Genomic DNA, 24672 nt, shown 5'->3' on the forward strand with positions numbered 1-24672 from the left:
GTCTAGTACTTGTGCACAAGTCAGAGTCATACAGCATGGAAGCAGGTCATTTAACTCACCATATCCAAGCTGATCAGTAGGCACACATCTATATTAAGTGTGGAGGGAGATCAGTTTTCCATAGAACTACATAGAGGTACTGAACCAATACACAGCTAAAGTGGAATGTATAAATTTCAAATCAATCCACATTCACATGATAAACATGTATGCTATATTTCTGAATGTCTTATTACAGCAGCTATTTGAATTAAATGAGATATATGTATGGAAAACTAGCATACAACTGAATGTAGCACGAGTGTATTAGGCAATTAAATGTAACCACGAATAGAATTTCCTGTCAAAAGTATTTTGCAACATCATGTGGAAAAAACATTGAATCTAACTTTTACATGCAATTCATTCTGATTTTTAAAAGTAGATTCTAAAACAAAACCATTCAAGTCAGAGCTGCTTTGCAAAGAAGTTAAGCCAGGCATCAACATTTAGTCATCTCTATGATAATTGGTCTCACGAGAAGAATGTCTAATGCTAAGCATCTTCATTGGATACCAAGAAACAGTTTACCACACAATGATCTGCATGATTTGAATGAGTTAGTTAAATAATCTGCACAACATTACCACCATGAACTCAGTGCCCTCTACTCTCAATTTAGTGTCAAGACTTCTAAACATGTGGAAACTGGAGATATCCCTATGCTGCAAAATCAGCCGGCTGTGACCACCAAGCCTCATATCGTTACATTTTAAGATTATCATTTAGTTATAATTTAAAGTCACTATGTAAAGCTTTTTTGCTGGTGCACCTTATTACCTGCACTGCATAATCAGCCACATTTACACTCTGATAACAGTACAATACAAAGACCCCTTTAATTTTTCTGCCACTTTTCAGTCAAGAGAAAACCTTCATCTTCAGATGAACAAATCAAAATCAGCAGTAATATTTTACTGAGACCAGCTCACACTTATCCTGTCACAGTATTCCAATACCCTGAACCCTAAACTTCTCCAGTTTGAGAGTCTTGTTTAGAGCAGAGATTTTAGTGCTCCAAACAAGGATAGCATAAGATAAGTGACAGGAAGCAACTCCCATGTCAGAGGTATCCTCATCTATAGTTTAGTGGAAAAAGCAAACACATTTTTGTAGTACAAGAGCAGACATTATAACCCACAGACTGAAGAATGGAGCATACCTGAACACTCTGGGCCTTCTATCCTCATCCATGCCACACCCCAAATTCAACCAGTACAAGCCAGCTGTTGCACCATGAACACAAGCATGATAGTGAGAACGTGATAGGAGTAATGCCACAGCAGCAAAAGTTACATGACTACGGTTACAGCAGTACTTAAAAAAAAAGTTACTGAAAGCTCTACTCGAGGGCATACTTTCCAAAGTGCCAAGAGGAATTTAGAAGTACTGAGTAATGTTGAAAAGACTCTTTGCAATGGAAGTTGAAGTCCAGCAGCACAAGATATGGTTGAGGGACAAAAAGACCTTATCAGTTCTGATCAAAGGCCATCCAGGTATGAAGTGCTGAAAATGCACCTATACTTCAAATTTCTACAATTCTATGAACTGCCAACATCTCTGCTCAAAGGCAAAGTGTTAAGCAGACTGAAATATCCTAAGTGGTGGGTGAGCTTTCAGAGACCATTACAGGAGACAAAATTAACACTCAGAAGTCCTAGGTTATTTAAGAGTAACCAGAATATATTAGATCAGTAAAATCTAACAACACTAGACACAACTGAGCACTCATTTGAGGAAGCACTGAATGCACTGATAAAGAAAACACAGCCAATACTATCTTTATTGAATTTGAAAAGGCAATTGATAAACTATCCCTAACTAATAAAAAAATTATAAATGGAAAGGAATGGGGCTATGTAGAATGTGACAATGATGGAACACAGGAGTGTTTACAAATGAGAACACTGATGTTCTCCAGAGGACGTGTTAAGACCATCATTCCTTCCCATCCTTCTCCCTCTTACCCTCCTTGCCCCTCCCCCCACTCACCAAGAGTCCTGCAGCATGCGAACTCTGATATAGGAGAATACCACCAGAATCTGGGCATGAAAACAGATTAAATAACAAATGGGCTTCATAAAGCCAGATGGGTTAGAAGATCAACACAAACATCAGTTAAAATATATCCGTCACATCCTTGTAATCTTTCACTTGGATGATCATATAATCCGACAAGTGCCAGTGCCTGGATTAGGGATGTTTGCATGAGATTTTATGCTTGTTTCCACTAAAACAAGGTGCTGATTATGACAAGACCCTCTTCCAAGCATTTGGTCTGGAGGTGGAGTCAATTAGAGTTGGCATTCGCTACAGACTCCACATCAATCTTACCTTGTCAGAGTTTGCATCTTTTTGAGAGTTTATCTCCTTCTGGGAAACAGGCCATTCCTTTCCTTTCCTTCCCTTCCCCACTCCCCAACACCAAAGCTGGCCATCTCCTGCCTCAATCAAGGCACTGTTATTAATATATCATTCAAGTCTCCAGGCTATGATAACTAAACTATTATCTGAAAATTCTAAACATTAGAAATTTAAAAAATGTGTATTTGCCAAAAGTAAAACCATTGGCATGTCTCCTTAACCAGTTACAATGAAAAATCTTTACTGAGGCACAAAGAGCAAACCACGATCTACAAGTAAGGTAAACCAAGGTCAAATTGGTTACAATAAATGAAATAGAATTGAGACAGAAAAAGTGAGTTTTTTTTTACTTCTTTAAATCTCCAACATGAAATAAATGACACTTTATATTTGCAAACATTCATTTTCAGAGACAGACTGTGTTTTGTGGTAATTAAGAGTTATTACATCATAAAATTTCACTTAATCTTGAATGAACAAGTTTTCAACTTTACAGGTGTTAGTGGAATGTGTGGTCCCTGTCAAAACACCAGCACACCTGGGGTGAGCAGAGCAACTGATTTCCATCTTGTAGTACAAGTATGTTCAATGTAATCCAAAAAACTATTTTCTTTTGTGCTGCAGAACTGTAGTAACTAAATTCCAGTTTCTTTCTCAAATAGTTTCCAAAAATACCACAGATATTAAAAAAAATCTAACAACTGAACAATATAACTCTACCACTAGGTTCAATTACGAATTCTCACCGGCACTAAGAAAAATGCTTTCAAAAAACAAACCTCTGGAGGAATTCAGTGGGTCAGACAGCATCTGGAAGGAAATGGACAGTTGACATTTTGGGTTGAGACCCTTCACCTGGACTGAGTTATAGAGGGGGGACAGCCAGTATAAAGAGGTGAAGGGAAGGGGTGGGGCAAGAGCTGGTAAGCAATAGGTGGATCCAAGAAGGGCAATAGGCAGATGGAGGGAAGAGTGGAAATAGCAACTGAGGCTGTGAGGTGATAGATGGAGGCAACAAATGATGGAATCTGATAGTAAAGGAAGGAGGAGCATGGTATCAAATTAGGGAGGTGAGGTGGACAGATGGGAACAGTAGGGGGAGGAGACCCAGTGGATTGTGGGCAGATGGAGTGGGTGGAGGAGGGGAAAGAAACAGGAAGAAAGAGGGCTCGGGAGGTGGTGTAGGAGGAAATGTGTAGATCAGGGAAGAGAAAAGTGACAGAGGGGCAGCAGGTTACCTGAATTCACTGTTCATGCCGTAAGGTCGTCGGCTACCCAGGCAGAGTATGAGGATGTATTCCCCTAGTTTGCATTCAGCCTCACCCTGGCAGTGGAGGAGGACAAGGACAGACTGTTGGTGTGGGAATGCGGAGAGGAATTTAAATGGCTAGCAACCAGGAGCTCCAGAAGGCCATGGTGGATGGACCTTACTAAATGCTTGCAAAGCATCCTGTACAGTCATTCACACAAACCAATTTGAGGCAAGCTTACCCATATCCAGATTTGGCTCCACTGCACATGAATGTAATCATGCTGAAATAACATTAGTTTTAATAAAAGCTGGGCTCTGATTTTATCACAAATAGCTGATCATTATTACAGTTATATGTGGGGTCTTGTTGTGGCAAAATGGTGGCCAGCATTCCTACATTACAACAGTGATCACAGTTCAACAAGTACTTCATTGGCTGTAAAATTGGGATGTCCTGAGGCCATGAAAGGCTTTCATGCCTTTCATTCATATTTTGAAGAATAGGAAATCTTCACCCAGGGCCAAACACAGAAAAGGAGGAAAGTTCAGATGTCAGGATATTTCTCACATGTCACAGATCTCCAAAATTCATTTTGGAAGAGTTACCTTTACAACATTGCAACATCACATTTTGAGATTTCATAAAAGAAATACGCTCACAATATCTACACAATAAAACACAGCTCGATTCCAATGGCTCTCATTTTATCTCCATACCAGGAACTTGCACCTTCATCGAACTAGGGCAGGAAAATACCAGTTCAAAACTTGAAAGTTGTTTTAACTGAAAATATTTGACATATTACAGACCTGTGTCACACCCATGAAGCAAAGTCCATGTACCAGTTGATTAATGTGACTACTTGCATCTATTGCAAAAATTAGGTCTTGCATCCATCACAACTGAAATGGACAGTACCAATCTGTTGAGAAGTCCAACATAATAATGCATTCCAAGCAAGCGATGCACATGTCTGTTGAGCCTAAACAATCAATCACCAGAGCCAAAAAGCTACACCTGAGCAAGAGAGGACCTGCATCAGACTATGACCCTGTGCACTGGTCGATCTATATTAATATGCTATTAAATCAGTGCAGTGGGTTAAATAATTGTCCAAATAGTTGTTGGTGTTCAAATATCATCAGCCTACCTTATACTTATAACAACATAGGAGGTCAGATGACACTCGGGTCCATGCCGATTCCAAGTACTAACCCCATTACAGAAACAGAAAATGTTGGAAAATTCAGGTCAGGCAGCATCTGTGGAAAGTCAATGTTTTGGGTCTGCAACCCTTTGTCAGAACTTCCTGCGCTGCCTGAATGGCCAAGTTTTTGCAGCATTTTCTGTTTTGTTTCAGATTTACCAATCCCATTAGTCTCATTCCCCTTCTCTTCATTTCCCCCATGCACCTGCAGCTTATTCTCTCACACATGGCCATCAATCTCCCCTTTTGGATATGGAAGGGGACTGGAGCACCCAGAGGAAATGCACACATTCACTGAGAAAATGTGCAAACTCAGACAGCACCCAAGGTCAGGATCAAACCCAGGTCCCTGGAGCTGTGAGGCAGCAACACTAAATGTGGCACCACTGTACCATCTAAAACAGGCTGGTTCACAAATACAATAATACCTGGACATTTTGACACCATGTGCTCGGATCCTACCGCCAAAAATCACACAGGTACCTGCAGTCCCAAATAACTTGTATAACGATGGATACAAGCTTGAAACCAGGAACAACCACAAACTTCAAATTGTACCTTTGAAGAAAAATGTTGTATTTGAATTTATAACATCAGACATGCAGTAAAGAAATGAGGACTAGTAATGAAAAGTAACTTTTATTCAATCTTAAAATCCATTCTACTTATTGTGGCCCACATGTGACTGCAGACACACAACAAATGCCCCCAGAAAGTATCTAGTAAGTTGTTCTTTTCCAAGGATGGGCAAATGCCAGTCTTAATAGTAATGCCCCTGGCCCCTGAAAAAAAACCTTGAAGAATTCAATGAAAGATTATTAGATTTTTTTTTAGATTTCCCACATACATCCTAGCACTCAATTGCACCACCTGACCATCACTGGTCAAAAGTGGGGTACAGAGTCAAGACCCCATTCAGCCAAGTCCCTAAAGTGGGACAATCTAAGTAACCAGTGGGGAGAAATTGGAGCAAAGGACAGAAATGATAGAGATGAGCCATGGGAGAAAGAGGTTGGAGACAGGGTCATCATCAACATTTGTAGAGTCAGGAGCTGTAGAAACCAGGACCAAAGCAAACTAAAGGAGGGACAGAGGAGGAAGATTTATACACCATTAACTGTAGGATGCTTCACCACACATGGCTATTGTACAGATACAGGAATGAGTTTCTATGATGGAGTCACCGGACAGAGTGCTTGAGTTGGGGGCTGAAGTGCTCCTGTTCTGTAATTGCAATTTCCAGTTCTGCTTACTTATTATGGACTTCTCACATTACAGCTGCTAAGGTGAAACCAATAGTAAAAATAGCCAACTGCAGGGAACGCAGAGCTGCAAGTCATGTGGTCAAACCTTCAAAAAGATGCTTCCAACCAGAGATGCAACCCTGAAGAAACAGTAGTGCTCAAACTGACTGAATAGGGGATTCCATTTTCTTTCCCATTCCTTTAAAATATTAGGCATCTCTAAATTAATAATGTATCAAGTGCAGAGCAGAGGTGCAGAATGGAAAATCAGTTACCGAGGAAAACTCCAGTCACATTGAAGGCAACAACTGTAACAGGCCAGCTGATCTCAAAATCCAAACCAGAGCACATGGGAAGTGGGATAAAATGAGGGGAAAAGTAAATCAGTAATTACCGACTGTTACAGCACACAAGATGCTGATCAGTCGCTAACAGCCTCCGACCCTCTGCCAAGCTCTTCAAACAGTTAGAGCTGGAGCACATGGAGAGCATCGCAGATTTGAGGCTCTGCAGGACATCAGTTACCTGCAGTTTGCCTGGGATTTCCCAGGTAGCACGCCATCAACCTTGTTTTGTGTAGGCTGTTGATGTTGTCATTTTTAACCAGGACATCCGTCCCTCAATGGAAATAAACTGAAAAATATAAACAGAACACAGCACCAGATCCCACTGTCAGGCTTCCAGAATTAATTACCATTCCAGATGACAGCAAAAAGATAACTCATTACTACAGGATTAACAATAATATCTGGGATATCTTCAGATTTCCTTATAACATAGAAAGCCATTCACCCCATCAAGTCTATCCTGGCTCATAGTGCAATCCCCATCCCCACTTATTTCCCTGTAGTCTATTCCCTTGCACATGCCCATCAACTTCACCGATTATTGTAGGATCGACTTACACCAAGGGTAATCTGTAGCAGCAAATTAACTTACTGAATGGTACGTCTTTGGGAAACGTGTGCAACGTAGAGCACATGGAGGAAACCCATGCAGACGCAGGAAGGACATGCAAACTCCATCCAGACAGCACCAGAGGTCAGAATTGAACCCAGGTTGCTTGGGGGTGCAAGACAGCTACACTATCTTCAGCATCACTGTGCACCCCATATTTGACGTGCATAGTTTCCAATACTAACTTTGAAAAAAAAATACCCACAAGAGCTCCTAGTTTTCAGGTTTAACAATACATTTTGAGGCTTTCAAAAGTGGACCTATAATCTTAATGGGCAAATGAGAAGCTCTGAATTTTGAACAGGAACACTTTTCGGCTTAATTCTGCTTTAGAGATCAGTACTTGAATTTCAATTGGATCTGCATGAAATAAGGCTATGGATTGATTTTAAAACTATGATAATACCTACTTGACCAGTTAAAATCTCTTCTGGGAAGTGAAAACCTATGCATCATCACTCAAAAGGATGTCCTGCCAGACACACATTCATTGACGTCATAACTAAATGTTCCATTAATTCTGCTAGTTCCTTTTCAGTTTTGTTCCATGTTATTTCATTGTATTACTTTCATTATAGTTCTTTTGAATAACCAATTCAGAAAAGTGAAACAGTTTTCATGACAGAACAATCAAATAAAAACAGTTGGTTACATTTCAAGCACCCGGTTACTTGGCATTCCCAGCAAAACTGGGTACTGACTTCTTACTGATAAAGTTGACTTTTCAAAAGCAACTATTATACTCTGCACTATAATAGGTTGATGAGTGCAGTGTGTTAGTTGTCCCTACCACAAATTTTAGCAAGGCTTATGACAAAGTCCAACAGCACCGACTGATCAGAATAGTAAGAGAAATTAGTAAGCGAGTCCAAAATTCATTTGGTGGTAGGAAGCAAAGGGTGAAGGTTGATGGGTGCTTTAGTGACTGGACAGCTAGTTAGAAAAATGTATAGGATTCTTTCCTTTTTTGGCTAAAGCTCAGAACACAAGAACAAGGAGGTCATGCTAGTTAACCATAAAATGTTCGTCAATGTTCTAGCAACAGGCTGATCACAGAATGCTTATAGCACTCGTGGCCAGTTGGCCAGTCAGGTCAATATGTAAAAGCAATCCAGCTGGTCCCACTCCCCCTCCTTCTCCCCAAAGCTACGGAAATTCATTCCTTTCAGGTACACACACAGCTCCTTTTAAATGCTGCCACTGAATCGTCCTCCACCATTACCCTGGTGGTTCATTCCCAGACCTAACCACCCCTACTGAAAAAAAAAGTATTCCTCATGTCATTTTTTGTTTTTTTTTGCTAATTTCCTTCCATTCTATGTTCTGTAATTTTTGACTTTCCCTCCACCCACCAATAGAAACTGCATCTATCTACTCTATGTCCTTTATAATTTTATATATCCAAATGTCCTCAATCTGTTGTGTTCCAAACAGAACTACTCCAGCTTTGCTGATCTATCCCCAGAATTAAAGTCCCTCATATCTGAAATCATCTTGGTAAATCTCTTCTGCCACCTCTCTAATGCCTTGCTAGATTTGCCCCCTAGATTTAGGCAATACCCCAGATTTGGCTACACCAATGTTTAAAAATGTTCATCATGGCTTCCATGTTCTCATACTTTGTTTCTACTTAAATACCCAGGATCTCACATTCAACTTTAACCTCTCTCACAGCCTATCCTGCCACTTTTAATTAAACAGGCACTCCCTATTCTTGTATCTACATTTGGAATTGTACCCTCTAGTTCATATTGCTGCTTCTCGTTTTTCATACCAAAATGTAGCACTTCACATTTGTCAGTATTAAATTTCACCTGCCACTTTACTGCCCATTGTATTAACCCTTCTCTATCTCCCTGAAATCAATTACTATCCTTCTCGTAGTTCACTATACCTCCAAGTTTTGTATCATCTGCAGCTTAGGAAATTGTGCACTGTACACCCAATTCAAAAATATTAATTAGAAAAGCAGTGGTACTGGTAAAAAATTCTGGAAGGCTCCAGTGTACACTCGCCTCCAGTCCAGAAAACAACTTTTCACCTCTGCTAATTGTTACTTAACCAATTTTCTAATGATGCTGCCAAGGCTCTTTTTCCATTGCCTTTCATCATGATGACAAGCCTATTGTATGTCATCTTCTCAAATGCTTCATGCAATTCTATATATACCACATCAAATCCCATTACCCACAATGACTACTATTTCATCAAAAAACTATGTACAATCATGGGAACATTGCAGGATGTGATGGCAGAATAAAATAAACATTTACAAAGATGCTGCCAGAACTGGAAAATTTTAATCAATAATTTAGTCATTTTCTTGGGAACATAGATTTAACTTGTACACTTAGAATTATTTTAAGTCAAAATGTAGACGTGCAGGAAAGATAAATTTCCCTTGGTAGAAAGGTCAATAATGAGGAGCAAAGATTTATAGTAACAGCAAGGTGAATTGGGGGGGGGGGGGGGGGGGGGGGGGGAGAAGGAGAGTGAAGAAGGCAGGAAGAGAGAAGGAATCTTCAACCAGAGGGATGGTGGGTGAATTAAGGATATACAGGCTTTATAGTTCTGATGGGAACTATCCTTAAGGGCATTGACAAAGAGTTGGAAAGTCAGATTAGATTGCAGAAATTTTCCAGCTCTGGAAGCATCTAGGAACAGAAAGGGCAGATTGACCTCCTGTGGTCCTCTTAAATGTTGCAAGTGTGAGTCCAATATTTCCCTGTAAATAAGGGTGGACAATATGCCGCCACTCTCTTCCAAAACACATACCAGGTACACTATCCAACAGGGAGATCAGTAGGGGAAGGTAGTAAATAGGTTCAGAGAAAGTTTTCCTACTGCAGCACACAACACAAGAGAAGTTGTATTAGCTCATCCACAAACCGTGAGCAACACACAAAATGCTATAGGAACTCAGCGAGTCAGACAGCATCTATAGAGGGAAACGGACAGTCGCCGTTTCGGGTCTCTTCCTGAAACATCGACTGTCCATTTCCCTCCATGGATGCTGCCTGACCTCCTGCGCCCCCCCAGCGTTATCTGCGCTGCTCCAGATTCCAGCATCTGCAGTTTCTCGCGTTTCCAGAAACGGAGAATTTACGATCTCACCCAGCCCCTGGAACACCTTGTGTGCGGTAATGAAAGCTTGCACTCTTAGTTGCAGAACGTACAAGCACACCTCATCGAAATCCTGGAGAAGACCCAACAGATCAGACAGGTCAAAGTCCATGATACGCTGGTGGGGAAATAAATTTGGATCCAAGTGCCCCCAAGTTTGGAATCATTACCTCAACTCCACCCAGAAACTAGTCAGTTGTCTCAACAGCACAAACACGGTTGATAGTCACATGGCAACCTCCACATCCCTTGGAAAGGGTTCAAAGTTTCCACTCAAGGCGACGGCTTCCAGTATCGGTGAAACTATTGGCGGTCGCGGCAATGAATGGAGGATCGGAGCTCCCTACCTCCCCCGCACGGAGCAGAGACAAAACGTGGCCTAACGGCGCTCACACGGTGCCCTCCACCCCGGCCTCTATCAGGAGCCGCCATTGCCATCCTCCTCCTCCTCCACCCCGGCCGGTTCTGTGCCCAGACCTCCCCCCGGCCGGTTCTGCCCCCGGAACCCTCTCTCCCCTCCCCACTCACCGGCCGCTGCACTGACGGACACTCCGGCCCCCCCCGCCTCCTCCGGTCGCCGCCGCCTCCGCCTCGGGAGCCGCGGTGTCGGAAGCACCCACGGCAGGTTCGGTTTTCCGCAGCGGGGGCCTGCGCCGGAACGCGGGGGAAGAGCCGGACATGAGCTGCAGAAGGTCCCGCTGGAGTAAGGTCGCGCACAGCCGCGCCGGTACCTGATACATCACCGCCGCCAACCTCCGAGCTTTTCTCCCCCACCACACGCCCGCCGGAGTCGGACCAAGACTGGGACTCTCACGGCCCCGCCTCGCCTCACCAGCCCTGCCCCGCCGCAACGACAGCGCCTCCGGCCCAGTGACGCAGCAGCGCCGCCGCCGCACCCTCACACAACAGGCAGGGGCGGATGCAGAGTCACGTCAACACTGACATCTCAATGCACCCACACAACACCGTAACGCTGAACGCACAGCCTCTATGCATCACTCTAACAATGCCTAGTTCATACCTTGGAACCTCATGCAGCATGCTTCAGATTAATAACATCATCACTGAGCAGAACCCACCTCTCCTACCGTGGTTGGGTGGTGGTACCCTACCTGATATCGTGACACTCCAAGTATCTGTGTTGAAGTTGAATCGGAGTGAGTGAAGCTGTCGCAGGGTAACAGTAGCGGGGAAAGACTAGAGTTTAGGGTTCTTCTACCACTGGAGGGGCCGGGGGTCAGGCAAGAAAGCCCTTAAAATATTGTAAATACTGGATTACAATATTTACCCCGGGAGAGCCACAGGAGTGGCATCGGTGCTGTGTTTTTTTTATATAGAAGGGTAACACTAATGATTGATCTGTACACGAATGTAACGGTTTGCACTGTTTTATTGTTGTATATAGTTTGTTTTTTTTATGATGAATAAAGTTTATTTTGGGATATAAAGAAAAAGCCGGCGATGCGCTGAGGTTTGGTGCAGCCAATGCAAAGTCAGAAGTCAAGTTTTATTGTCATAAGTGCATAGTATGCACAGGTGCAGTGAAAAGCTTACTTGCAGCAGCACATAACACAAGGCTCTGTGGGGAAGGGTCCTTCGGCTACTGGAGGTAGAGGGGCTGAATCTGGTAGGAGGTATCAGCCCAGAGGGCCCAATGAGTGGCAATAGTGCTCTGTAAAAGAAAGATCATTGGTAATTATTTTGTTATGGTCACATATCGAGATACAGTGAAAAACTTCTGCATGCCATCCATACAGATCATTTCAAAACATAAGTACATTGAGGTAGCACAAAGGGACAAGCAATAACAGAATGTGGAATATAGTGTTACAGTTACAGAGAAAGTGCAGAGCAGGTAGACAAGAAGGTGCAAGGGCCATAATGAGGTAGGTTGGTCAAGAGTTCATCTTTATTGTACAAGAGTCTTGTAACAGTGGGATAGAAGCTGTCCTTGAGCCTGGTGGTGCATGTTTTCAAGCTTTTGTATCTTCTGCTCAACGGAAGGTGGGGGGTGGGGGGTGGGGGGGGGGAGGGGGAAGAAGAGAGAATGACTGGGGTGGGAGGGTCATTGATTATGTAGGCTGCTTTCCCGAGACAGCGGGAAGTGTAGACACTGAACGTATTGACCAAATGCTACTGAGAAAGTAAAGAACTTTGTACTGTGTTTATTATTTTTCTATATCAATACCACCACCTGCAGTTTTAAGGTGCGCACTATCCTGATTTGGAAATACATTGTCAATCTTTCAATTCATTATGGAAGTACTGCACAGCGGTTCAAAAAGGTGGCTCACCACCACTTTCTCAAGCGCAATTAAGGATGGGCAATAAATGCTGGCCCTGCCTGGGATACCTAGATCTTGACGTATGAATAAAAATAGAATAATGTGGAGAAATTTCACAAGAATTTGGTGCACATTTATAAAACCCAGATTTAGAATAGCAGTAAACCACAAGAAATCAAGGAGGCTGTGGGTGGATGTTGGGTTGTTTGGAAGAGAGAGAGTATTGGGGATGGTGGTGGGTATTGGTGGATATTTTCAAGTCAGTATAGTGTGCAACTTGGAGGATAACCTGCAAAAATGGTGTTCAAAATGCACCTGCTTGTCCTTGCCACATCTTAGTGGTAGAGGTTGCAGGTTTGGGAGGTGTGATTCAAGCAGCAATAGCAAGAAATCCAATTGTATTTTGTATATCACACACATTGTAGCCATTGATATATCACTGTTCAAGGGAATGTGGTGATGGAAATGCCATTGAATGTTGAGGATATGTGATTGAACCCACATGAGGATGGTCATTGCATAGGACTTCAGTCATATGAATGTTATTTGCCACTTACCAGTCCATGCCTAAATGTTGTCTAGGTTTTAGTATATGTAGGCACAGACATCTTCATTTTCTGAAGAGTTGCAAATGGGGCTTAACATTGTGCATCATCGACAAGTATCCCCACTTCTGATCTGATGATGGAAGGAAGATCACTAATGAATCAAAGGCAGTTGAGCCTAGGTCACAAAAAAAATGAACAAACTACATAGACAGCACCATAGGTCAAGATTGAACCTGGGTCACTGGAGCTGTGTGGCAACAACTCTCCTAGCTCTGACACAGTGCAGCTTGTTTATTCTTAAGTAATGCAGTACCATCTTATGTTTTAAAGCCCAAGAAACCAGGACTTGCACATTCTCATTGTTAAATCTGTTTTTCCAAGGCTCAATTTTAGCACAAGTTCATTGCAAGTAATTGCAGAGTTGTGAACACAGCCCAGTCTATCACAAAAACCAGCCTCCCCTCCATTGACATGTCTTGCTGCCTTGGGAAAACAACCAACATAATCAACGATCCTCCCACCCCAGTCATTCTCTCTTCTCCCCCCTCCCATCGAGCAGAAGATACAAAAGCTTGAGAACACGTACCACCAGGCTCAAGAACAGCTTCTATCCTGCTGTTGTAAGGCTCTTGAAAGGACCTCTTATATGATAAACTCTTGATCTCTCAATCTACCATGTCATGGCCCTTGCACTTTATTTATCTACCTGCACTGCACTTTGTCTGTAACTGTAACACGATATTCTGCATTGTGTTTTTTTTTCTGTTGTATCACCTCGATGTACTTATGAGTGGAATGATCTGTCCGGATAGCATGCAAACAAAAGCTTTTCACTGTAACTCAGTATATGTGAAAATAATAAACCAATTACCTCTAGAGAAAGCTATGAAAATTCTGAGCTAAGTGGCTTTGTGACTACAATATCTTATGAGAGGCTGGGTATCCTATGGTGAGTAATTTACCTCATGACATGTCATATGTTTTCCACCATCTGCAAGACAAGTCAGGAGAGTGATGGAATGCTCTCCATTTGCCTGGATGAGTGGCACCACCAACTCTCTCAAGAAGCTTAACAGCATTGGATTAGTGTGGGATTAGTGTAAATGGGTGCTTGATGGTTGGTGTGGACTTGTTGGGCCAAACAGGCCTGTTTTCACACTGTAACGTTCAATGACTATTATTTTAAAAAATCTGAAAATCAATTGAAAGCACTAAAAGTTGGAAGCAGCAACACGCATGCATAAAAATTTAGTACTGACCTTGGTTGCAAATCAAGACTCCATGCAGCCTAAAGAGCAAAATCAGCATGTAAAAGCTAGGTGATACCACAACCAACAGATCAGCTCAAAGTTCTGCTGTGGGGATTTAATCTTTGTCAGTATAAATGATCCAAAGCTCTTGTCATAAGGACAACCTCCATTCTGCTTGCTCTGACAATGACTTAGTCCCTATCTGGCCCAACTGATTGATAGTGTGAAGGGACATTGAGATTGGAGAAATGAACTCAGTTATAGTTTCCCATATTTGCATTACGAACATGGACTTAGGGTTGTGAGGGAATTAAAAGTAAGGCCAGAATATACAACTTTAAAATGGGGTTTACAGTTGCATGTCCAGTTATCTCTCACTTCCTCACTCCATTTTACCCGAAGAATACCTGTGGAAGAGCACAGAAGATCAACTCATGATAATGTAAAGTAAGATTCACTGCTAATGACTGAACACTAAGGTTACACAGAGAGCATTGGTACACTAAGATAACTAGCAATAAGAATAGGTTGAAGGATAATTGAAAAATATTGTGGTAAGTGGTGGAGAATGTAAACAGTTACATGGCATTTAGCCACGTAATGCAAAAAGATTATTTGCTGAAAACATTCTTGGATGATTTAAGGTTGAGGTTACTTCACTGAAAGTATACAGACTTTACCTCACTGGCAAAATTAACCAATCATGCAATAGATACAAGGAATAAAATGTGGGCTTGATACAGTTTTCTTAAACGATTCATTGGAATTAGGTTGTCAAAGTTCCACTGCCCTTGTTTGTTTCCTCTTATTGAGAAGAGAGAACGACGAAAAGTAAGAGCATGAAAGAGAACCACAGACAAAAGTAGGGAAGGGGGCGGGGTAGTGGGGGAGAGGGGGGGAAATGAAAAAGAATCTAACGGAAACCAAGAGTAAGAGCAAAATGATGAAGAGGGCATATTAAAGGCGAGGAAGGCCAACAAAAGGAAAACTACTTCTAATGAAAGCTAATTTTGACAATGTTGTTTGCTCCTTTTGTGCTATGGATAGGATTATATACCAGTATCATTTACAGAAGATGGCCTCAATTGTTTCAATCTACAGCCCAGAACAAGTGTTAAACCTGTGACTGGCGTTTAGGGAAGACCTTCAATTCAATACAGTCTTTGAATTTATTTGATTGATAACTCTAATTTAAGTTGAACAGATACAGATTTAAGTTTGTGGCTCCTGATGTAATTCTGAAAATACAGCTCAGCTACTCCATTCATCAAGTGCCATGAGGGCACTCAGAGACTTTGTTCTTTCAGTTTTATATTAAAAAAAATTTCTTTTTCCTTTTGGATTTCAGCATGAATCTGAGCAATCGTTTTAAAGACAATCAAGAAATTGCTGAGAGATTTACATTTCCCTGCCCACAGGCATGATGTCAACTGTTTTCTGTGGAATGTAGCAATGATATTATCCATGCCATGCATCGGATCTCAGATTTCAATTCATGAACTCCCAAGATTTCGATAATTTAATTGAAGTTATTTTAGTGTGGCATGCAGCTAGGGTAGCTTTCATTATGAATTAACCTCAATTCATTGACAGCATTTGAAATGCACACAGATTTGGTAACACCAGTCAAAGCTGAATGAAAATTTTCACTTCAGTGCATGTTCACATTTAAAGATGTTGAAGCTGATAGAAATTAGCAATACAATAAACCGAACAAGAAAAACAGGGGAATCAATATACTATTCACTTTAGGATTCTGTGACAAAATATTGAGGCTAGAAATTAATTAAGATTGAAGAAGAGATCAATAGAAATAACATAGAAGAAAACTAACAGAGCATATAAAAAGAGCAATTATGAGATAGAGAAAAATATCAAAAAAAGAATATTTATAGATTTATTAAGAGCAAAGGGAATCATTAAAATTAAGTGCAACCCATTTGGAAAGACTGATGAAAAGGGGTAGAGATATTTGAAAAGTACTTATAATTCACTTTTGTTGAGAAGCAAATTGAAGAGCAGGAAGAATGTTCAAGTGATTGAGACTGAGGTGAGCAATAAAGTGATGTATTAAAGGAAATGTTGACATAAGTTAGTGAGGCTAAAGGAAGACAAAACAAGGATCAATCAGTGAAAATAAAAAAAAATACACATGCTGGGAATCTGAAATAAAAACAGAAAACACTGGAAACACTCAGCATCTGTGGAAGGAGAAACAGTTAACATTTTAGGTCTGGGATCCTTCATCTGTGGAAAGAAGAACAGCTATAGTTTCAGAGCTGGGAAACAGAGAGAAACAAGTTCCTTCATCAGAACCTCCTGAACTGCTCTCAGTAGGACTTGCAACATCTAGTTTTCCTTCCCTTCCCACCATCTAGTGACCTAGTCTTTCCAGCTGAAGCAGTGATTCACATGTGCTTGCTGACTTTAACGTTCACTATGTGGTCTCCTTTACAGAAACTAAACACAGATTTGGCATCCACTTTATGACACACCTATGTTCAGTCTGCAGGAGCTTTCAGTTGCCTGCCTCTTTAATTCACTATCCCACTCCCTCTGTGGGGCCTCCTGCACTGTTACCATGAGGCCAACACAAGTTTGAGGCACAACACCTCACCTTCCATCTGAGCATGTTGCAGTCTTCAAGACTCCATCAAATTCTCCAGCTTTAGGTCTCATTCTTTCTTTGTCTGTATCACAATTGACTGTTTCTGCCTGGCTCCGTTTTGGCAGGCAAACCCGGTAGTGTAGTGGTTAGCATAACACTATTACAACGCCAGCAACCAGGGTTCAATTTTGGCCACTGTCTGTAAGGAGTTTGTACATTCTCCCCATGTCTGCGTTGGTTTCCTCCGGTGCTCCGGTTTCCTTCCACATTCCAAAGATGTACAGATTAGGAAGTTGTGGGCATGCTATGTTGGCGCCAGAAGCGTGGCGACACTTGCGGGCTGCCCCCAGAACACTACACAAAAGATTCATTTCACTGTGTGTTTTGATGTACATGTGACTACTAAAGATATCTTTTCTTTTTGTACTGGTAATATTCTGGCCAACTGAGCATGTCCTGCAGCTTGCTATTAACAATGCATTAAGCAGACAAAGCAGCATAATATGGTTTTAAGTGTTACTACACATTTTATCTTGTCCTATCAGAGATTCCCTTTGTTCTACTCCTCACTCACCCACCCCTTCTGCTACTGAAAATGAACTTGTTTCTCTGTTTCCCAGCTCTGAAACTATAACTGTTTTTCTTTCCACAGATGCTGTTAACCTGCTGAGTGTTTTCAGAATTTTCTGTCTTTATTACAGGGTCAATCAGGATTTCCTAAGGGAGAGAATGACCTAAGGTTCCAGAAATGCTGGTTCTGTAAAATGTTCATGTGTGCAGGGAGACTGGAGAATGGCCAATATTGTAAGAACTTTTTCCAAAGGAAGACCAGTAATTCCATAGAAAGCATCCTATCTGGATGTATCACAGCTTGGTATGGCAACTGCTCTGCCCAGGACCTCAAGAAACTGCAGAGAGTTGTGGACACAGCCCAGTGCATCATGGACACCAGCCTCCCCTCCTTGGACTGTGTCTTTACTTCTTGCTGTCTTGGCGAAGCAGCCAGCATAATCAAAATTCTCTTCCATCAGGTAGAAGATACAGGAGCCTGAGGGCACGTACCACCAGACTTAAGGACAGCTTCTACCCCACTGTAAAGAGACTATTGAATGGTTCTCTTATACAATGAGATGGGCTCTGACCTCATGATCTACCTTGTTGTGACCTTGCACCTTATTACACTGCACTTCCTCTGTAGCTGTGGCACTTTATTCTGTAGCGTTATTGTTTTTACCTGTACTACATCAATGCACTCTGTACTAACCCAATGTAACTGCACTGTGTAATGAATTGACCTGTACGATGGGTATGCAAGACAAGTTTTTCACTGTACCTCAGTACAAGTGAAATAAACCAATACCAATGGTTACAGGCATGTGAGAAAGTTCACAGCAGGTTGAGCTAGAACTGTAATTATAGATGATATTGCCATGTTTCTAAATTGAAGGAAAATAGTTATTAGGGCTGCACAGGTTTCTAATGGGTTGATTGAGCTTGACAAAATTTATCAAATTCTTTGAGGTAAATTAAGGAATTGCAGTGAATGTAGGTAGATGAAAGGGTATGGGTCATGGGAACAGGATAGATAAATGTGACTCACTATTTGCTTATATGAAGGGTAAACAACTGCACAGACTTGTCAGGCCAATTGACTTGTTTGTTTTATCTTGTACATATTCATGTGCACTGTGAAGTCTGACTTGGGAGATGAAAGTTAACAATCATGAAGCAAAATAGATATGGTAAAATATTCTTTTCCTCCTCCCTCACTCTGAATAAAGGAAACATAAAACAGATTTTAGTAGAAATAGTTAATTGTGTTTAATTTTAATCAGAAAAAGAACTTTGCTACATGTACTGTATAATTAGAATAAAGACCAAAGATTCTAAGTTGTATATTCAACAAATAATTTATGAGAGATTAATATTTTGCGGCCTCATTTGATTACGTTCAGAGTTCAGCACTCAGAATTTTTCTTCATAGGATTACATTTGTTAGGAGTGAATTCTTACAAAATTCGTGCTAATTGAATTCCACAACTGTAATACTTCTAGTCTTTCTGCATAACTCCATGGTGAAATCTTCAATATGAATAAGTTATTTGATTATGCAGATTTAAATCAAATTATGGTATAATCAAGATACATGAATTAGATTGATTTATAGAACAGCAAGACTGAAAGAGAAACCATGTAAAGAGGAAGTGTAATGATTTTTCATTTATTCACTTACTCATGATGATCTCCTGAGGGAGTGTTTTGTGTACGTCAGAACTAATGCAGATGTCTCATCCCCGTTGCTGTTCCTGTACTTGTCCTTTTCCATGTCTCTTTTCATGGTCCTTATTTTCTTTGTTCTTCTCCCTTTATGGCTTCCTGCTTCTCTTTCAGAAGATTAGATTTTGTCATGTCTTCTCTTTATGTAAATTAATTTTATTTAATACATTACACAGTGCAGTTACATTGGGTTAGTACAGAGTGCATTGAGGAGCTTTTGGAAGTTGTGGGAGATTTCAACTGTGATTAGAACTTATATTTCTGGGACTGAAACATTCAAGGTGCAACTCACTTCTTGGAAAAGAAAACAAATCGCACATCATTTGAGGAAACCAATTAGTTTACAGATTTTGGAACTTTTTATTTTCAGTATGAAACTTGTGGAACTGATATAATCTTGGTCTTCTCATGCCACTTTAAGGTACTAATGGACAGATTGTTCATGCTTGTAGGTGTAAGGTATTGATTGGCCTAACAAACATTCCTTAGAGGAACTGCCACAAACTTCTCCATCCCAAAGTGAAACTACATGCTGACAGATCACATCATTGCTTCACTAACCTGAATAAAGTGACATTACATTTGAAAAACAAAGGGTAGAAGTCAGGGTAATGGGTCTCAAAAACCCACCAGGGAAAAATCATTAGTTGTGAATTGTTTTCCTTTATACTTGCATGCTGGAAGATTTAATTAACCCTCATTGATGCATTTTTCAACACAACAAATTAAAATATCCAAGCAAGCTCTTTCATTACAATGTACAAACTGGACTGAATTCTTATCTTAATTGCAACATTAAAGTTTGGTTACATTTTACAGCCAGGATCAATACGATCGTGGCAGGAACAGGTTTAAGTATGCCTGTCCTTTCAAAAGAAAATAATGAGAAGATTCAAAGCAAAACTGAGATTTTGTAGATACACCATTGAATGTTAGTTAAATGATAATGCCATTAATGTGGAGTGTGAACAGTTTATTAAAGTCAATATTACAGCACTGAATATAGAGGGGGTGTATTAGATTTAATTCTCAGAGAAAATCCACTTTAAAGATTTTATATCAAAGACTTTACTGTCAGTTGAATTTATCTGGGAATGATCATCTCCTACAGCCTGATTATTATGATTTCTTTTTAAATACAAATTGAGAACCATGTTTAATTAGGATTACTTGGGTAAATTGCTTGCAATATCTGCAAATTAAGCTTACTAACGTATCCTGTTACTGCTGGGCCTGTGTGCTCATTCTGCACAGTAGCCATTACTCAGCAATGTGGCAAATCTGTGGTTAACTATATCTGTGGCTGTATCATGTCCGTTTCATGTGTGACAATACTCCGTCCTGGAGGAAGCCCATGGCATAATGTGGAAGTGCTCACAAACACTTTCTTCTGCTAATTCTGCTATTGTGGTTGGGTGGAGGGTGGAGTTGAGAGGGGCCCTGGTATTTAGGGAAACTGAACCTTTAGTTGGCGTGAGGGAATCAGGAATTTGAAGGTCAGGCATCAAGGAGGTTGCAATCTAGTGTCTGGGGGGAGACAAGTGGTTAGGGATGACATTGGGCTGGGATCCAAAACATGCATCCCACACTGTTTGATGTCACTGCACATGTTCAGAGAGTCTCTGTGCATACAGAGTCAGAGTAATACAGCACAGAAACAGGCCCATCACCCCAATGGTCTATGCTGACCACAGCATCCTCCCTGCTAGTCCCAGTTGGCCATGTTCTGTCCATAACCCTCCAAGCACCTATCCAAATGCCTCTTAAATGTTGCAATTGTACCATCTCGACCACTTCCTCTGGGATCTCATTCCAGGTACTCACTGCCCTCTGTGTAAAGAAGTTACCCCTCAGGCCTCTTAAATCTCTCCCCTCTCATCTTGTATCCGTGCCCTCTAGTTTTAGACTCCCCAGCCCTGGGGAAAAGACTGACTGTCCACCTTATCCATACCCCTTATGATTTTATAAACTTCTGAGAGATCATCCCTTATTCTCCTATGCTCCAAGGAATAAAGATCCAGCATGGCCAACCTCTCCCTGAGCTCAGGCCCTCTAGTCCAGGTGGCATCCACATAAATCTCTTCTGCACCTTCTCCAGCTTGATAATGTCTTTCTTATAACAGTGGCCAAAACTCAATATATTGTGAGGAAACTGCCTTGGATGCACCACACAAATTTCACCCTGTCCAGGCCCTTTGCACTCTGGGTGGCCTGGTCGATACTGGGAAATCTCCCACTAGCATTACCCCACTATTCTCACAACTAAGTGCAATTTCTCGACACTCCTGTTCCTCAAGTTCCCGGTGACTACTGGGGGGGGGGGGGGGGGGGGGGGGGGGGGGCGGGGTGGTGGTCTATAATATAGCCCTGCCAAGGTGACCATCCCCTTCTTATTTCTAAGTTCTACCCAAATGGCCTCATTAGATGATCCCTCAAAAATATCCTCTGTAAGCACTGCTGTTATGTCCTCCCTTATCAAAAAGGCAACACCCCCTCCACTCTTACCTGTTCCTCTGTTACACCTAAAGCATCGGTATCCTGGGACATTGAGCTGCCAGTCCTGCCTTTCTCTGTCACATTTCTGTTATGGCTACAATATGCAGTTCCGAGAGGCAATCCACACCCTTAGTTCGTCTGCCTTACCTGTTAAGCTACATGCATTGAAATAGATGCAATTTAAAGCAGCGGTCCTATGTGCCCTTTTACTGTATACATGACTATCCTGATTGCTAGGCTTACACACTTTAGTTGCTGCACTTACCCATCTTCTCACTGACTTCACTCTCTTGACTCCCACCCTGCTGCCAATATGGTTTAAACCCTCCCTGGTGGCAAAAGCAAATTTCCCTGCCAGGATATTGGGCCCCCTCTGGTTCAAGTGCAACTTGTCCCTCTTGTACAGTTTGCCTCTACCCCAGAAGAGATCCAAGAACCTGACTCCCTGCACCAGCTCTTCAGCCATGCATTCATCTGGTCAACCTTTCTAGTCCTGGACTCACTAGCACATGGCACTGGGAGTAATCCAGAGATAACTACCATTGAGGTCCTGGATTTTAATTTCTTATCTAACTCCCTATACTCATTCCGCAGGACCTAATCCCTTGTTCTGCCAATATCATTTGTACCAACATCTGGCTGATCACCCTCCCCCTTGAGGATTTTCTGCAGCTGCTCAGAGACATCCTTGACCCTGGCACCCAGGAGGCAACACCATCCTGGCATCTCTTCTGCAACTACAGAATCTCCTGTCTGTCCTCCTCACTACTGAGTCTCCTATCACTGCACCCTTCCCCTCTGAGCCTCAGAGCCAGTGACAGTACCAGAGACATGACTACTGTTGATAGTCCCTGAAAGAACATCCCCCTCAGTATCCAAAGAGGTATACCTGTTAGTGAGGGGAAAGGCCACAGGGCAACAGCGCACTGACTGCCTACTGCCCTTACTTCTCCTGGTGGTCACCCATCTATCTGAAGCCTGTACCTTGGGTGTATTTACCTCACTAAAACTCTCATCTACGAATCCCTCAGCATCTCAGATGGTCCTGAGTACATCCAACTGCACCTCTAGTTCCTTGACCTAGTCTGTTAGGAGCTGCATCTGGGTGACTTCCCACAGATGTACTCATCAGGTAGAGTGTGAGGTTCCTTGACTTCCCACATCTTGCAGGAGGAGCATTCCACTGTCCTAACTGCCATTCTGCCTACACTGAACCAAGGACTAAGGATCAACAACCAAATAAAACCTTACCTGTGCCTTCTCACTGAAGCCTTTTCAAAGAGCTGCTCTCACGCCCAACACCTGGGCCACTTAGTCTGCCCCTTCACACTGAAGCCTCTTGAGCCAAAGCCTCAGCTCTCCACTCTTACACTGGCCCACTCCAAAAATGGCCATTCTGCTTGACCGTAACTTTTTATTGGCTTCTGTCAATTAGCTAATTAGCCAATCAACTGTTAACAAGTTGCAAATAAGCCTCTTTTAGGCACCTGTTAAGTCAAACTCACCAGCAAGTCATGAGACCTACCTCTTTTAAACTCTCACGTCAAGTCCTGGCTCCTGCTAAGTGAAACTTAGGGACCAGAAAGTCCCGAATATGTGTCACCAGAATGTATGTGTAATTATAAAGGACTCAGGACAAATTTAGCAACTCATGTGACCCATGCATAAACTCATGTATAACATCAGATTTTTGATTAGATTCTTCTGTGTTTTGTTCAAAATTGTACTTCATGGCCTTTGAATTTAAAACTTGAATCTGCATTCTCCAAGCAAAGTTGGTGAATAGAGAGGTGAACAACGTTAAAAAGGGAAGTTCAGAAGTTGAATTCCGTGCCTGTGCAGAGTTAGTTGATTTCAGTGGGGGGTGGAGAATTGTGGCATGTATCTACAATTGGCTTCATTGTCTGAGTTTGAGTGCCAACTCCTGATTTTAGAACATAGAACACTACAGCACAGTACAGGTCCTTTGGCCCACAATGTTGTGCCAACATTTTATCCTGCTCTAAGATCTATCTAACCCTTTCCTCCCACATAGCCACATGAATGATAGAAAAATAAGGGGCTATCTAAGAGTCTTAAATGTCCCTAATGTAACTACCCCCACAATATCTGCCAGCAGTGCATTCCACACACCCACCACACTAAAAAACTTACCCCTGACATCCCCCTTATACATTCCTCCAATCACCTTAAAATTATGTCCCCTTGTGTTAGTCATTGTCACTCTGGGGAAAAAAGTCTGACTGTCCACTCAATCTATGCCTCTTATCTTGTACACCTCTATCAAGTCATCTCATCCTCCTCTCCAAAGAGAGAAGCCCTCGTTCACTCAACCTATCCTCACAAGACATGCTCTCCAATCCAGGCAACATCCTGGTAAATCTCGTCTGCACTCTCTCTAAAGCTTCCACATCCTTCCTATAATGAGGCGACCAGAACTGAACACAATACTCCAAGTGTGGTCTGACCAGAGATCTCTAGAGCTGCAACATCACCTCACAGCTCTTGAACTCAATACCCCAACTAATGAAGACCAACACTCCATATGCCTTCTTAACAACCCTATCGACCTGCATGGCAACCTTGAGGCATCTATGGACGTGGACCCCAAGATCCCTCTGTCCCTCCACACTGCTAAGAGTCCTGCCATTAACCTTGTATTCTGCCTTTGAATTCGATCTCCTGAAGTATATCACATCACACTTATCTGGGTTGAACTCCATCTGCCACTTCTCAGCCCAGCTCTGCATTCTATCAATATCCTGTTGTAATCTACAGCAAACTTCTACACCATCCACAACACCACCAACCTTTGTATCATCAGCAAACTTGCTCACCCACCCTTCCACATCCTCATCCAAGTCACTTATATTAAAAAAAATCACAAAGAGCAGGGGTCCCAGAACAGATCCCTGCGGACCACCACTGGTCACCGACCTCCGGGCAGAATACATTCCATCTACTACCACCCTATCTTCTATGGGTGAGCCAATTTTGAATCCACACAAGCAAGTTTTTACC

The 24672-nt window shown here is 41.9% G+C and overlaps 1 protein-coding gene across 11 annotated transcripts in view; it reads right to left on the minus strand.

Moving 5' to 3' along the window:
• The window catches only part of LOC127567504 (nocturnin-like), a 463180-nt gene that overhangs the window by 11165 nt on the left and 427343 nt on the right, over nucleotides 1-24672 (minus strand). For 2 of the 11 annotated variants that reach the window (XM_052010479.1, XM_052010477.1), the window contains exons 2-3: nucleotides 13030-13150; nucleotides 11742-11859 (exon numbers count right to left, since the gene is read on the minus strand). In XM_052010479.1, coding sequence (XP_051866439.1) covers nucleotide 11742 — 1 coding nt within the window. In that variant the 5' untranslated portion in view covers nucleotides 11743-11859; nucleotides 13030-13150. Of the gene's footprint in view, nucleotides 1-6632; nucleotides 6742-11741; nucleotides 11860-13029; nucleotides 13196-14279; nucleotides 14295-19111; nucleotides 19295-24672 lie in introns of those variants that run through there. The other 9 variants (XM_052010472.1, XM_052010470.1, XM_052010476.1 and 6 more) reach the window with 8 other exon arrangements.

The sequence above is a fragment of the Pristis pectinata genome, chromosome 2 (assembly GCF_009764475.1).
Source record: "Pristis pectinata isolate sPriPec2 chromosome 2, sPriPec2.1.pri, whole genome shotgun sequence".
NCBI classification, from domain to species: domain Eukaryota; kingdom Metazoa; phylum Chordata; class Chondrichthyes; order Rhinopristiformes; family Pristidae; genus Pristis; species Pristis pectinata.